The sequence below is a fragment of the Lissotriton helveticus genome, chromosome 6 (genome assembly GCF_964261635.1).
Source record: "Lissotriton helveticus chromosome 6, aLisHel1.1, whole genome shotgun sequence".
In the NCBI taxonomy this organism is placed as follows: Eukaryota; Metazoa; Chordata; class Amphibia; order Caudata; family Salamandridae; genus Lissotriton; species Lissotriton helveticus.
In genome coordinates this window covers 878,474,822-878,489,943 of record NC_136067.1, presented here as the reverse complement: position 1 = coordinate 878,489,943, position 15,122 = coordinate 878,474,822, and the positions used below count along the sequence as shown (strand labels likewise).

Sequence of the window (15,122 nt, the reverse complement as noted above, 5' to 3'; positions counted from 1 at the left end):
AGTGAGGGCCCCTTCCCTCAAGCCCTCTAGGGGCTCGAAGTGGCAGTTAAAATCACCGCCCATTACCACCTTGATATCTGTCGGCAACTGGCCCAAAAAGGACGCAAGATCTTCTAATGTGGTGGACTCCGCCGTTGGTCCTACTGGGCGGGAATAAACATTTATTATTGCTAACTTGGGGGCGCCCTTCCAGTTTAGTAGAACGCACTGGATGTCTTGGGAAGACGTGGCTATAGTTTCCGCTTTGCAGCCAATATGAGAAGCTATCCACACTGCCAAACCACCCGAGGGCCTCCCCTTGCCATTCCAGGTAGCATTAATTTCAAATATGGCATAGCCAGTTTTGAGGACCGGCTCCCTCGCCCATGTCTCTTGAAAGAGGCAGATATCATTGTCTGTTATTAAGGAGTCCCATTCTTCCGTGTGTATTTTGTTGAAAATACCTGCAACATTCCAAGATAGTACCCTCAGGGCTCTAGAAGGAGTGTACAGATTAGGACCCTGCCCCCCTGAGGTATTACTACCTCTACGTACATTTGAGATGGAAGCCCCTAGAGGGGAGGGTAAACTATAATTAGGTGTAACTGGAAGGGGTGGGATCGTACCACAAGGGTCTCCCGACAGCTGGCGAGGGGAGTTGGCACCGGGAACGTGAGAATTTCCATTCGGCCCACATAGGGCCCTCTCTACAGAAAGATGACAAGGAGAGGACCCCAGGCGTCAATCACAGGAGTCCAGGCCAGAGAGGACTCCAAATCTATTATTAACTTCCAAAGGTGTAAAAGGAAGCAAATGGTCCATCCCCCCTGATTGAGAAAAGTGGTCCATACTCCTATAATTAGTGCCATACCCCCTTTGTGGGACAGATTCCCACCCATGAGCATTCTTTAAGATCATGGGACCTGGATGTGAAGGGAGATAGTGATTAGTCTGTTTTGGGCCGTTAATTCCTATCGGGGGCATGGGGGGCCATGGGCATGACAGGGGAGCTACTAGAGCTCTTGGGTAAAAATAGGTGAGATCGCACGGCATAATTGATTTGCCTAGGTTCCCCGGCATCCAGCTCAGAATATGCCTAACAACTTCTGGGTCCCTGAAATTAATCACAATCAAGTCACCATCTATATCTTTCTCCCGCCCCCCCTAGCCAGGAGAGTCGGCGCACATGCACTATGTCCCCATTAACATTTGCCGGGAGTGGTCTGTTTTTAGACAACCAGTACATGGTTTTGTTTTTGAGTTGCTCTGGACCTTCTCGCTTATCAGGGTCCAGGGTAGGCACACCCGTGAGCACCACTACATAAGGTAGGGATTCTGGGGGAAGTTCAACCTGGGGGATCCTACGTTTATGTGTGTTGCTAGGGGGTACCCTCTCTCCCACCGGGTGGCTTGGTCTTGTGTCTGTGCTATTTCCACCCTTCGAGTTGGTACCATTCTTGTTCGTAGAAGCTCTAGAAGGAGTGACGGAGGTTGTAATACCTAGGGGGATATGGTGCACTGTTTTAGTGGGAAGGTTAGGCATGGGAAATGAGGCTGTTGTGGTGATGGTGGAATTAGTTTGGGCTGCCTTGGCTGGATTGATAGATGTTGAATGGGGCGTCTTAGAAGTAGAGGGTTTTAAGCAATTAAGCAAACTGTCTGCAGTAAGAGCTATACTAGATGTTAAAGGGACCTTCTGATTGACTGGTCTATTTAAAATAGCCTGTTCCAAGTTCCCTAGCCGTTGTTCAATGGCCAATAATCTATCTACAATAGGGGACGTGAGCGTCCTGAGCATTTGCCCAAGGAACTCCAGAGTTGGGGCAACTGGGAGAGTCTCCTCCAGGATTGCAGTTGGAGGGGTAGTAACTAGAATAGGGGATGATGTTTGTCTTGCAGTCACTGTAGAAATAGTGGGTTTAGTACCTACAGCTGGTTTGGGAACAGAGGCTGCACCCCCCCTTTCCCCTTGCCAAAATCAGAGTGGCTAATTTTGTCCTTTTGTATTGTACCCCCCTTCCTCATTCTCTTATTGGGCGGAGGACCATGGATTATCTGGGCCTCAGTTTTCCTCAGTTGGATTTTAGCGGTGGTTTTACCCATGGGGATAGGAGCTGGCGTAAGTTTCTGGGCTACATCAGGATTGCAGGGTGGTGGGGAAGCGACAGTGAGCGAGTTAGATAAGTCCCCAGAAGGAGGTGGTGTAGAGGTAATATCCCTAAGAAGTTCTGGGATTCCCTGGGAAGTAAAGGGATCCTCAGTAATAGGGGTCACCTCTGTACTGGGTATTACGATATGTGGGGACGTAGCCATGGGGGGTCTTGCCTTATAACCCTCGATGGAGCGTCGACGCTCCACCCTCCTCTCCGCTAGGGCTTCTTCTTTTTCAATTTCTGAGATGGACTTCTTAAAATAGTTATCTAAAGTACCCTTATTAGGGTTAGCCCCCACTGTCCCAGGAGAGGCCATGTCCATATGGCAGAGGATTCAGAACTGTGATAGTTATACCAAGGTAACTATCCTAGAGTAACCTAGCCAACAATAATAAGGGAGCTTTACCAACACAGGATGGTGGGTCAGAAACGCAATGGAACACTTAAACAGAATATACAAAACAATGTATACCGTGGGAAGACCGGGTGTAGGTTACACACATAAAAGAAAGGGACGGGGCCCAGCCCAGCCTCACCAGCCACCTAACGGCCACACAACGGCCCGCTCTTTGCCCGGTCTTCGCCCGCTTCCTCGTCCGCGCGCGTCCCGCGTACGCGTTCGAGGTGGGGTTGGAGTAGAGGAGGAGAGAAGGGGGCGGGAAGAGGAACCAGGTGCGCGCGGTGGACGGCGCAAGCACTGCTGGTCCTCGCAGTCCCGCTCCCTATGCAGGTGGCGTGTCAATCACTCCCCCAGCCGGGGTGACCGAGCCGAAATGCTCCCAGGTCACTAAGAAGGACAGTCACAGGGCTCCGCTACAGTTTATGCCCCAAAACGGCCAGAAACAGAATCCAATGTTCCTCACGCTGCACGAGCGGCACCCGCGCCAGCGGGGGCCGCGAGGAGTTTAAGAGCTTCCAGGAAGGACCAGGGAGGTCGGAGGGAGAAGGGGGCGGGAAGAGGAACCAGGTGCGCGCGGTGGACGGCGCAAGCACTGCTGGTCCTCGCAGTCCCGCTCCCTATGCAGGTGGCGTGTCAATCACTCCCCCAGCCGAGGTGACCGAGCCGAAATGATCCCAGGTCACTAAGAAGGACAGTCACAGGGCTCCGCTACAGTTTATGCCCCAAAACGGCCAGAAACAGAATCCAATGTTCCTCACGCTGCACGAGCGGCACCCGCGCCAGCGGGGACCGCGAGGAGTTTAAGAGCTTCCAGGAAGGACCAAGGAGGTCGGAGGGAGAAGGGGGCGGGAAGAGGAACCAGGTGCGCGCGGTGGACGGCGCAAGCACTGCTGGTCCTCGCAGTCCCGCTCCCTATGCAGGTGGCGTGTCAATCACTCCCCCAGCCGAGGTGACCGAGCCGAAATGCTCCCAGGTCACTAAGAAGGACAGTCACAGGGCTCCGCTACAGTTAATGCCCCAAAACGGCCAGAAACAGAATCCAATGTTCCTCGCGCTGCACGAGCGGCACCCGCGCCAGCGGGGGCCGCGAGGAGTTTAAGAGCTTCCAGGAAGGACCAGGGAGGTCGGAGGGAGAAGGGGGCGGGAAGAGGAACCAGGTGCGCGCGGTGGACGGCGCAAGCACTTCTGGTCCTCGCAGTCCCGCTCCCTATGCAGGTGGCGTGTCAATCACTCCCCCAGCCGAGGTGACCGAGCCGAAATGCTCCCAGGTCACTAAGAAGGACAGTCACAGGGCTCCGCTACAGTTTATGCCCCAAAACGGCCAGAAACAGAATCCAATGTTCCTCACGCTGCACGAGCACGAGCATATTGCGTTGTGTACGCTCTATGATTTAACTTAGGATTTACACTCCCAGTGTTCCTGAATATTCTTGAATTTAGATATTATGGAAGTGTTCAGTAACCAAACCCTACCTGTAATTGTGTTGTACTGTACATAGACATGTCATATAACACCTCTTTTGAGCTACACCTCGTATAAGCCAATCTGGAGAGTCAAGAAGAAACAGAATAGAGACCAACTTTTCAATACAGCTGAAATATCTGGAACTCTGATAAGAAGGGACCTCAGCTTTCTTACTATTAAAGTTTTTGAAGGTAGCAGCAGCTGTGGGTTTCGAAACACACCATCCCATCACCCCTTTCCCACCACCGACATCTGAATAACAAAGAGTACACCACAATCTTTTGCCAACATTCTATCCTGTCTACGGGGTCCTAGCCTCAGCAAAAACTTCATAGATGACGTCTCCATTATTATCTAAAGAACTTCCATATTCTTCTCAAACAATAATAACATCAATTGGCAAATTCAAACAGCTCTGATGTTCTTAACACCAAAGGCATAAAACACTTATGAAGTTCTCGGTTTTGCTGAAGATCTCATCACAAAGCCTGGCATGCCCTCAGCTAAAATAACCAGGTTTGAAACAAGGTTTCATTCCAGAGCAGCGTCACATGCTTACACACCTAAACTGTGCCATTTAATCTATTTGATTCTTGATAATGAATTGTCATATGGACTGATGTCTTCTATTGGCACACTAGGTGTTATTGCGCTTTTGCTCGATTGTCTGTTTCAATTTCCTTCCTCTGAGCACAGCTTCCCTCGCTCTTCAGTATGTGGCAGACATCATTCTTCTGGGTCTTCTGCACACTTACCGTACAATAACACAGAGATCTTCCCCTATTGTAATTCTTTTAGGACATAGCTCTTGGGGTACTACCCAGCAACCACTTACCAACACTCAGTCTAGGTTGCCCTCCATTGATTAAGGACTCCCTCACGGAATCCAACGCAAGCAACTGGATGAAGGATAGAGATTAAAGGTGCCCCCCTGAAGTGTCTGTCCTATTCAAACTTGTTATGAACAGGTAAGGTTCTGGACAAAACTACAGCCTGAACTCCCCCCCTCATATCCCTTTCTAGTTCCTCTCCTCCCTGACTCTTGCTTCAGATCTTCCTAAATCTTGCTACATTCTTTCCACAGATTACTGATTTATGTCCACTCACTTCAGTTTCCTTTATGGCACACGCGTCTGAGAGGGAAAACCATATCTGCTCCTGAGTGAACCCCACAGACCCACATACTTTGGTGTCTTCATTTATTGGGACCACACCAATTCAAATCCATGATAGACACCGTAGACCTGTAGACTGTAGTGTCTGTTGATTTCCTTTTGCCGCATCATCACCACTTCTGAAAAGACCTCATTGCCCATTCAATTTGTATCCTCTGCTCGTGGACGGGTGCCATACTCCATAAGGTGGAAATAGAATATACCACTGAATGTTTCAGGTTTCTCAGCATCTACTGACTGCATGCCCACATACCCTGGATAACCTCATAGAAACATTGTATTCTTGAGTAGCTTTGGTAGCAGTATTTTCACTTTAGCAATGCCTGGGTGAACCCACTTAGTGTGAGGATGAGGCATCTTGATAGGTTGCTTACTCCAGAGAGATGAAACATAATACAGCCTCCCTGTAACCCTTATACTCACAGCTGTAACTCTGCAAGCTGAAGGGTAGCTCCCTGAAGCACATAAGATCTCACAAGAACTAGAGCCTTCCACTCTCACGTTTCAGCCCTTACTTCAACCAGGCAACAAACACAGGCTAGGGAACAGTTTCTTACCCAGTAACAAGCATAAGGTAAGGGAAGTATGGTAATTATTTGCAAACAAAGCTATCCATCCTAAATCTCTCTACGTTACCTCAGGCTTAAGTACAGCCAAAAGTTCAATGGAGCAAGTTTCTGAACCCCAAGCACAAATACAAACACACTACTCATAGTCAACTCTATAAACCAACACTCTGCCAACAACTGTATAGTTACTTACTCGTCCACCAAGAGCACTTTAGGGACTCCAGAAGGAAACCAATATATAAATGCTACAATAAATACATCAACGCAAATCTAGTCAACAAACCAGATCATGTGTTCAACTGAGCAATCCCTCATCTGCGCCTAAACTCTACGCCTCAATTGAAGAGGTAGTTTTGAACTACCCTTTTACATCAAACTTCACAAAATGCCTCACAAAGGAAACACCAAACTCTAAGTGTCTCCTCCAGATTCTTCAAAATCTTCCCTTCTGAGGCCCTACAACATGCTATTATCTTACTCCCGCTCAACAAATCAGATAAACACAATTCTAGGAAAACTGAGGAGCACCATTTTCAAATCCTTCAGACACGTGGGTACTTCTCTACTCCAAAGAAGGTGAAACTGAAACTCAAACCCCTAAGGTGCTAATCAGCAACCTCTCTACACGCTCAGGCATATCCAGCAATGTCCTTAAATAATTCATCTCTTTCTTGGTGGGAAGACAAGAAAATATTTCAATCAACTCATCCTAACTGAGCCCCAATCAACTACGTATCCCCAAAGGTGCTATCTGTGCACTACTGATTTTCGACCTGTCCATGGAGCTACTAGATGTCCTCCTGGAAATGCAGACCATCACCCTAAACCAAGACAGCAATTATAATTAAATTATCCTTATATTATAATAGACATTTAGGGTCTAAGACGCTGCCTTGATATCATCCAATCTCTGATTACTGCACGCTCAAATTGAACAGTACTGAATATATTTTCATCAATGATGAGATTGCCTGTATCTACATGATTTCTTTACACTTCCTTGCTAATCCTGCAAGGTTTTTACAGCAATATGTATCATTATCACACTTCAGGAAAAACATAAATAAAAGATCTCAGACATCTTGTTATCCTGTTAGCCTACTATGAAAGATAAAAGTCTCTTTTTCTGGTTTAGTCTTTTGGACCTTCCAATGCAGTAGACTATACCGTGTCATCTCATGCAGTGACACGTGAAACACTCTACTCGCTGAATTATCTGATTCCACATTTTTCCCACTAAATGTTGCCTTCTGTGTAGCCATGTGCCTGATTGTGTGTCAATGTAAGGACAACCACATCATCCCCATGCACATGAACTCACAGTGAATTTCCCTTTCAGCATGCATTAAATACAAGTGCCCCAGCACCATCTATTAGGCTTTACACACTGAATAACCAAAGTACTTGGCCAAAAAACAGCTTCATCTCTAGCTGTATTAAGGCACTTTGCTGCACCAGCCAGAAGATCAATAGAATCCACTGGACATGAAAAGTGAAGACAAAAAGACAGACCTTCTCCTCCTTTATCCCCACCATATGGAACAAGCTTCGTGACTCTGTACTGATGGGGTTGGAAGATCTGGAGTTCACTATTGTTCCTTGTTAGAGGGACCAATAGCCTCAACCAAGAAACAACAAGTATGTGGGCTCAGCATAAGTAGGGCACACTAATGAGATTGTCGCTGGTGTCTCAAGACAGAGTACCCAAAAACAGACCAGTTATCGAGTCTCAATACTATATGAAGACACTGATCTACTCAAGCAGCTTTGATGAAGACATAATATTTTTTTTCATTTTCAAATACAAACATCTTCCCATACCTACACTACAACATAATTTAAATGCATACCTTCAAATGCATCATGTACGGTTCTTCACAATTTGAGAAATGGCCCAGCATGGCTTGCTGGGCCCTCATTTCATTTTCACGTATCTTCTGATGTAGCATAGAAATTTGCTGCTTCTGTCTGCAAGAAGAAATAGCAACAGTAAAATATTAAAAAGTTATCTTCTCTCAAAAACATTAGAACATATGCACACTGTAGTAAAACAGGGTGATTTTATTCCACATGATCCCCCGTATTACAACACTGTTGGATACCCAAAGGGATACAGACTTTTTACAAAATGTAAATTGCAAGAGAGTACTTGCACATAGTCTTTTTCATTCCAGTGGTCCTCCCAATATTTAATCCTATGGTTCAGGTGGAGTAAAAGAGTTGGAAATCTGAATGATCGATGTACTATCAGAACCTAGTTTTCTTCAGTGAGAAGATTACTCTTTCAAGTTTATTCTAGACCCGTCAGACTACCAATTTTCTTGTCACAGTGTAACAAGCAGAACTACATTTGGTACTGATCCAAGCAAACGTGATTAAGAAACTGATCTTCCCAAATTGCCATTAGCAGTCTCTGGAACCTGAAAAGCGATGTGAATGTAGGCAAGGCCAAATCCCAACTGAATTTTCAGGATAACAAGATTGTTGCAAAGATCTCCACAAAAAAGTGAGCACATTTTCGTTCTTCTCCACCTCTTGTATTACACACTGTGCTTCCATGTCAGCTATGAACCTTCCTGGCTGCACCACTGCCGAAGGCCCTAAAACTAGAGCACTTAAAGACCCTCAACACTGGCAACTTCTGCAAAGTTAGCCCCCATTGATGGCTGAAAAGTCATGTGTCAGGGAATAGTCGGATCATATTTCCTAGTATCATTGGGCCCGGCACCTAAGCCAAAAAAGTGGTGAAAAACCTAGGAGTCCTCATTGATGAGTCTTTATCCACGCAGGAGCAAGTCATTGCCACCTGTGATAAATGCTTTGGCTTGCTCAAACTCTTCAGGAAACTTTGTCATTGGATTCCAGTCAATTGGTGCAGAGTCAAAGCCCTAGTAGACTGGACTACAGAAATGCCCTATATGTGGGCATGGCCGACTATCTTTTTACGTGCTTGCAGATGATAAAAAACGCGACCACGAAATTCATCTGCAACAAAGACAGATACAGTTCTGGCTCTGCTTGACTAAGAACCCTGCACCGGCTGCCCCCCCCCCCAAAAAGCCAAATTCAAGCTTCTCTGTAACACACAGAAGGCAATCCACGATAATGGGCCTGAAATCCTTCAATCTAAAGTGGAGTTTTACAAACCTCCAAGAAACCAGAGTTCATTAAATCTAGCCTTAGCCAAAACCTATGTTTTGAAAATTTGCTAGCAAGGGAATTTATTGATGCATAAATTCCAGGTAATTGATCAATTTAAACCTTTATAATTGAAATCAATTTGATTAAATCAAAACCTGCTGTAAATCTATTTTGCCACTACATTTATTGGCATAATGGTCGTTACTCATAGGAAAAGAAAGTGCTACACGGGGAGTAGATTCAAATAAATTACACTTTATGTAAAGCTTTCATCATTTAGGGTACATTAATCATATCTTCAAAGAAGAAGAAAAAAGAAGAAAATAAATCATCAATGTACAATTGGACAAGAAGTAAATGAATTGTTCTTAAAATCCAGTTGCGTTGTGATCCACTCTTTCCAAACATATAACAGCAGATCTTGTTGATTAAACAAAGATCACGTTGTCCTGAATGAATCTGTTTAAAAAGATGTGGACTTTTAAGTCGACGTTTCAGCCTTTTTGTTGTCAAATCCTTAAGGCCATCTTCAGGACCTTCAATCTTTAAAACAACTCTGAACCCCTTATTGTCAACTTGTTTTTATCCAAATGCCGAGATATATGAATCATATGCGTCTTAGAAATTCCTAATTTTATTTGGACTCTGGCACATGAAGATCAGATCAGATGCTGCGTACTTTATCCGCTTCACCGATTTGGTATTAAAATATCCTGCTTTAGAAAACAGAAATTTCTCCAGCCTGGCGTAGTTTCGCGAGGAAGTTCCACATCTTTTTAAACAGATTCATTCAGGACAACGTGATCTTTGTTTAATCAAGGAAGTTGATCAACTTCCTCGCGAGACTACGCCAGGCTGGAGAAATTTCGGTTTTCTAAAGCAGGATATTGAAATACCAAATCGGTGAAGCGGATAAAGTACGCAGCATCTGATCTGATCTTCATGTGCCAGAGTCCAAATAAAATAAGGAATTTCTAAGACGCATATCCTTCATATATCTCGGCATTTGGACAAAAACAAGTTGACAATAAGGGTTCATAGTTGTTTTAAAGATTGAAGGTCCTGAAGATGGCCTTAAGGATTTGACAACAAAAAGGCCGAAACGTCAACTTAAAAGTCCACATCTTTTTAAACAGATTCATTCAGGACAACGGGATCTTTGTTTAATCAACAAGATCTGCTGTTATATATTTGGAAAGAGTGGATCACAACGCAACTGGATTTTAAGAACAATTCATTTACTTCTTGTCCAATTGTACATTGATGATTTATTTTCTTCTTTTTTCTTCTTCTTTGAAGATATGATTAATGTACCCTAAATGATGAAAGCTTTACATAAAGTGTAATTTCTTTGAATCTTCTCCCCGTGTAGCACTTTCTTTTCCTATGAGTAACGACCATTATGCCAATAAATGTAGTGGCAAAATAGATTTACAGCAGGTTTTGATTTATTCAAATTGATTTCAATTATAAAGGTTTAAATTGATCAATTACCTGGAATGTATGCATCAATAAGTTCCCTTGCTAGCAAATTTTCAAAACATACTTTCTGCCCAAGCTCGCAAGGGTTTATTGGGTTACCCACTTTGAACATAACTGTTAGCCAAAACTTAGCGTGTTAAAAAAAAAAAGAAAAGAAAAGAAAAACAGTCGGAGGCGGTCCTTTACCAATCTAGTAGCAGCCCAGTGGAATCTATTACCACTGGACCTCTGCCTCACTAGCGACTATGTCAGGTTCAGAAAAAACATAAAACATGGAGCTTCCCAGAGTAACTGACACGACTGAATGAAATGCCCCTTCCTTCAGCACCTAAGTTGATAGACTACTTGGCAGTTTTTAGTGCTGTGGGGATGAGTGTTTGCGATCTACAAATACTGCAAATATATAAATACTTTTTCTTTTCTATGCCCACCAAGACCTGCAGTCAGCCATCGATCTGACCCAATTAGCCTCATTTTATCCTTACCTCTGCTCATCTCCACAAACTAGCTCCTGTGACCCCTCAACATTAGAGGGTGTCATCCTCAGTTACATACTGGGTACCAAACACCACTGAACAATTGTATCATTGATAACCACACACAGTACCTACTCACTCTTGCAGCAATATTGTTCATTGACAGTGGCTATGGAAGCACAGTTACTGGTGGATAAAAGGTCCATATGCTCATTTTGCTGAATACTATGTTGGCTATAGAAAGATGATGAGAGAGGTTTAAGCCTTGCTTGGAAACCTCAACTTGGCTTGCAGAGTAGACAGGATGGGCAGGACTTTTTGTAGATGGCTCAGCTTGTCCCTGGTGGGTTTTTCTCAACCCAATCACAATGTGCGACTATCAGCAGGTGCGAAGGAGGATCGGCACATGTGGCGCAAATTCCTGGAGGACTTCAATGGTATTCCCCTAGAGGTCCCAAAAGACTGGGAGTGGGACGTTCAGATTTAATCTGACGTGGAGGGAGGATTTGCCTGGATGAAACTAGGAATTGAAAGTTACACAGTAGGAATGTAAATAGATCTTAATAGATGTAGGTTAAGATGTAGGAGGATTAAAAGTTTAAATACCAAAAGCAGAGTAGGACTTCGGAAATTGTAGGTAAATATGTAAAGAAGGGGCGGGTACTTGAGGGGTGGGGGATTAGTGACGGTAGGAGGTTTTGTGTATAGAGAGGTTTACTTTTGTAAGACAAAGGCCTAGGGTTAATTTTGTGATGCACACCTGTTTTCAATAAAGCGCCCTTTTTTCACACCTAAATACGAGTTTGTAGACGGTGCTGCCCCTTTCACCCAAAAGGTTTTGGGGGGCAGCCGACGGAGGGAGGTCTCCCCCCCCACCCCCAGGTGATTGGTGGGAATAGTTTAGCCCAGAATTAAGGTGGGCTATATTTTTAGGCTCTCAACATGTTCATGTGTAGCCCAGGTATTTATACAGACATTTTGGGCTCCTCGTTCCTCTTTTCCTTTTTACCCGAGGTCGGAGCGCTACAAAATACTTTTTCCCGCCCTCCCACCCCTTGGTTTTTTGGGATGATTGGCTGGTATTTCCTTTTTTCCCCTATTTTGTCAGCTAGTTTTAAGTAGTTTCAGGTGTGCAGGGGCTTGGTTATGTTTTATCACTTGAAGCAGGTGCGAGGATGTGGGCCGTTAAGATGCCATGATTCTAGACCAAAGTTCTTTTTGTTCCCAAACGTGAAAATGATAATTGAGGGGTGTCAACAAAAAGTTAAGCCTGGATGAAACTAGGAATTAAAAATGACACTGTAGAAATGTAGATCGATCTTAATAGATGTAGATTAAGATGTAGGAAAATCAAAAGTTCAAATATCAGTAGCAGGATAGGACTTAGGAAGTTCTAGAATAAATATGTAAAGGGTAGCGGGTACTTTAGGGGTGGGTGTTTAGTGGTGGTAGTAAATGTAAATGTATGTATGTATGTAAATGTATAGGCATTTATATAGCGCACTACTTACCCGTAGGGTCCCAAGGCGCTTCGACCGCTGCGAAACCCTTCCTGGCTTCCCTGAGAGATGGTCCCTTAATGGGTATCTCCAGGGTGAGACCAGGCATCCCCGGCGGTCTGGTGGGGCCGTTAGTGAAGATGAGGCAAGCTAATGCCCAGAGTTGCCGAGTGTGATCGCTGATCAGAGTGGGCACCGAGGCGAGAGAATTATCGAGTCCGCTGACCCTGGTCCAGAAACCTGCCGCGCCGGGAATCGAACCCTGGTCCCGGGCCGTCCTCTGCTCTCGGGTCTGCCGCCTCTAACCAGTGAGCCACACTACTTCACTGGACACAGTTATTGGGGGGCGTACCCCGGAGCAGTAGTAGTAGGTTTTGTGTATAGTGAGGTTTAGTTTTGTAAAGGCCTAAAGTTTCTTTTGTGATGCGCACCTGTTCTCAATAAAGCGGCCCTTTCCACACGTAAATATGAGTCTGTAGTCTGTGCTGCCCCCCTTTCACCCAATGTATCAAATGGCTAATGGTGATGTATTTGGGCATCATTATGAGCCACCCAAATAAGGCAAAAGTGAGGTTATACCACAGTTAGAGCAAAGCAAAGAAAATGCCAGGAGTATGCTTGTAGACAAAAGTCATGCAAGAGCTGATAAAGCAAGGTTTCCTTTACTGTCAATCAAAAAGACAAGTAATAGGGTGCTCCGAAAACCTCCTTGCCATCGTAAAATAATACCCAAGGATTTTTAGATGCTGCCAAAGAAACAGCTTCAAGCAGCTAAAGTAAAAAGACAAAGATGAGCAGCACAAGGAGCAAGCGCATGCAAAAACAGACTGATGCATGAAGCAGCATGACTGGCATGAGTCTTCAGTGCCTTACTGAAATGCAGAGGTTATTCACTGTCCCCGAGTGATGGTATCCATAATTTCAAGAGTAAGACTCTCAGCTCCGGGGTACGCCCCCCAATAACTGTGTCCAGGAGCGGGTACTGTCGGGGACCTTTAGTTGCCATGCCCTGAAGTGCTGATGAGTGGTTATTGAAGTGTTTGTCCCTAATGAAGGAGGGCCAAAAATCCAAAGGGCTGTGTCCAGCATAAGGACTTAAATTTAACAGTACTGGTCACTGGCGGACCGTGCGAGTTTAGAAGAACTGGTTTTCTATGCATCTTTTTATTCTTTTCTCCAGGGGGGGTTTGTAATGATTTTAGTTAATCAAACAATAACATTTGAACTTGAACTTGAACTGGTTTCCTACTATTCCTGGGATGAAGCATCACTATAAGGCAAGGATTATTTTGAATGGGTGACTGCGTTTCCAACAATGTTCAAATAGTCTTGCCTGAAAATAATATTGGCCCAGTTTATCGTGGGAAGGTGGCAGAAAAGAATTCGTTTTTATCGCTATGCCTCAGTGGTTGCTTGTTGACTTGATGATCCAAGTTTATGGGGCCTCAGAGGGCATTGTACGATTTTGGCTAATTAGCAGCATACGTTTTAAACTGGGAAAAAAATGAGTGAAGGACCCAAATTCGATGGCCCTCGAAAGAGAACCGTGTGAAAGGCTCCTAATCCCGACTTCTTCGAAGGTTTTACGGCCGTAAAACATAAGGAGACCCACCACGGACTCATACGAGCTGTCATCATTGATTAGGAGAAACAGCTGTGCGCCCACGGCATAATTTCATACACCATGTGTACAGCCAGATAACCTCATCTACTGAATTACACACGGAGGGGTTGAAAACCAAACCATTTAAGAGTCTGAAAACGTTTCAAAGTGTGCCAACAGAGCTTATGGAACATGCAGGGTTTGCACTGCCGGATCACCATCGTCTGCCAACTATGTCCGTCATTATTCGCACGTAAAGGAGAGTCTTAAAGGCAAGCTGTGCCGGATCATCTTTGAACTGAACACAACAATCAACATGTTTTCATAGTATAGATAGATCATACAAGTACACGCCGTGAGCCAATGACAAAACAGGGCGCCTTTAGAACAACAAACATGGCGGCGGCTGCATGCTCCACAGGCAGGAAGGGGAATGTGACGCATCCGACGCGCAAAGCGCGCGGGCAGCATCTCTCTGTCTTTGGCTTGAGTTTTTATTTAGTATTTTAAATGATTCATTTATTTCTTCATCAAATTATTCTACCGTAGCAGATCACTTATTATACTCCACTGCAACCAAATTATTTTCCAACTAAACTGTCTTGTTTAAAAAACTAATCTTGAGGTCCCAGAAAATCACAACTGTGAGAGGTGACAATTATTCAGCGGCCAGGAATGCCGGACAGGAACACCGCGTTCCGACATATTCGCTTCTTTTATTCTGTAATCCCAAGTAAGCCTGGAATTCTCAACAGAGGAATACCTCATAACATTTGTGTTTCGATGCTGAGGTTATCATGCCTCGATATAGTCCAAATCCTCTGCCGCCCCTCACACCTGTTCCAATCCCTTAATCCAGTATCTGACCGAGGGCCGCCAGGGCTTTGTTTTGGAAAAATGAGGGGGAAAAACTCCACTCACTAACGCGACGAGGCCGGGATGTCCTTTTAATCCATTTTATAAAATTGCAGAGTGATTTGTCCACAAAGGAGCGATTGCCAGCGGCTGGCAGCGAAGCCAGGGTTGGGGGGCTACGATGGGGTGTCCCCGTCGCGGCTACAATGGCCTGTTAAATCACTGCAGTGACGCGCACTTGCATCAGAAATGTTGCCACGCGCTTCCGTTACCAAACCGAAATGCTTATTTGCATTGGTGGTACATTGTAATGTCCCATAAGCAA

At 44.9% G+C, this 15,122-nt stretch overlaps 1 protein-coding gene across 2 annotated transcripts in view; it reads right to left on the bottom strand.

Moving 5' to 3' along the window:
* CEP85L (centrosomal protein 85L) overlaps window positions 1–15,122 on the bottom strand; it is a 519,352-nt gene that overhangs the window by 134,440 nt on the left and 369,790 nt on the right. For both annotated transcript variants that reach the window (XM_078648480.1, XM_078648481.1), the window contains exon 5: window positions 7,592–7,709. In XM_078648480.1, coding sequence (XP_078504606.1) covers window positions 7,592–7,709 — 118 coding nt within the window. The remainder of the gene's footprint in view (window positions 1–7,591; window positions 7,710–15,122) is intronic.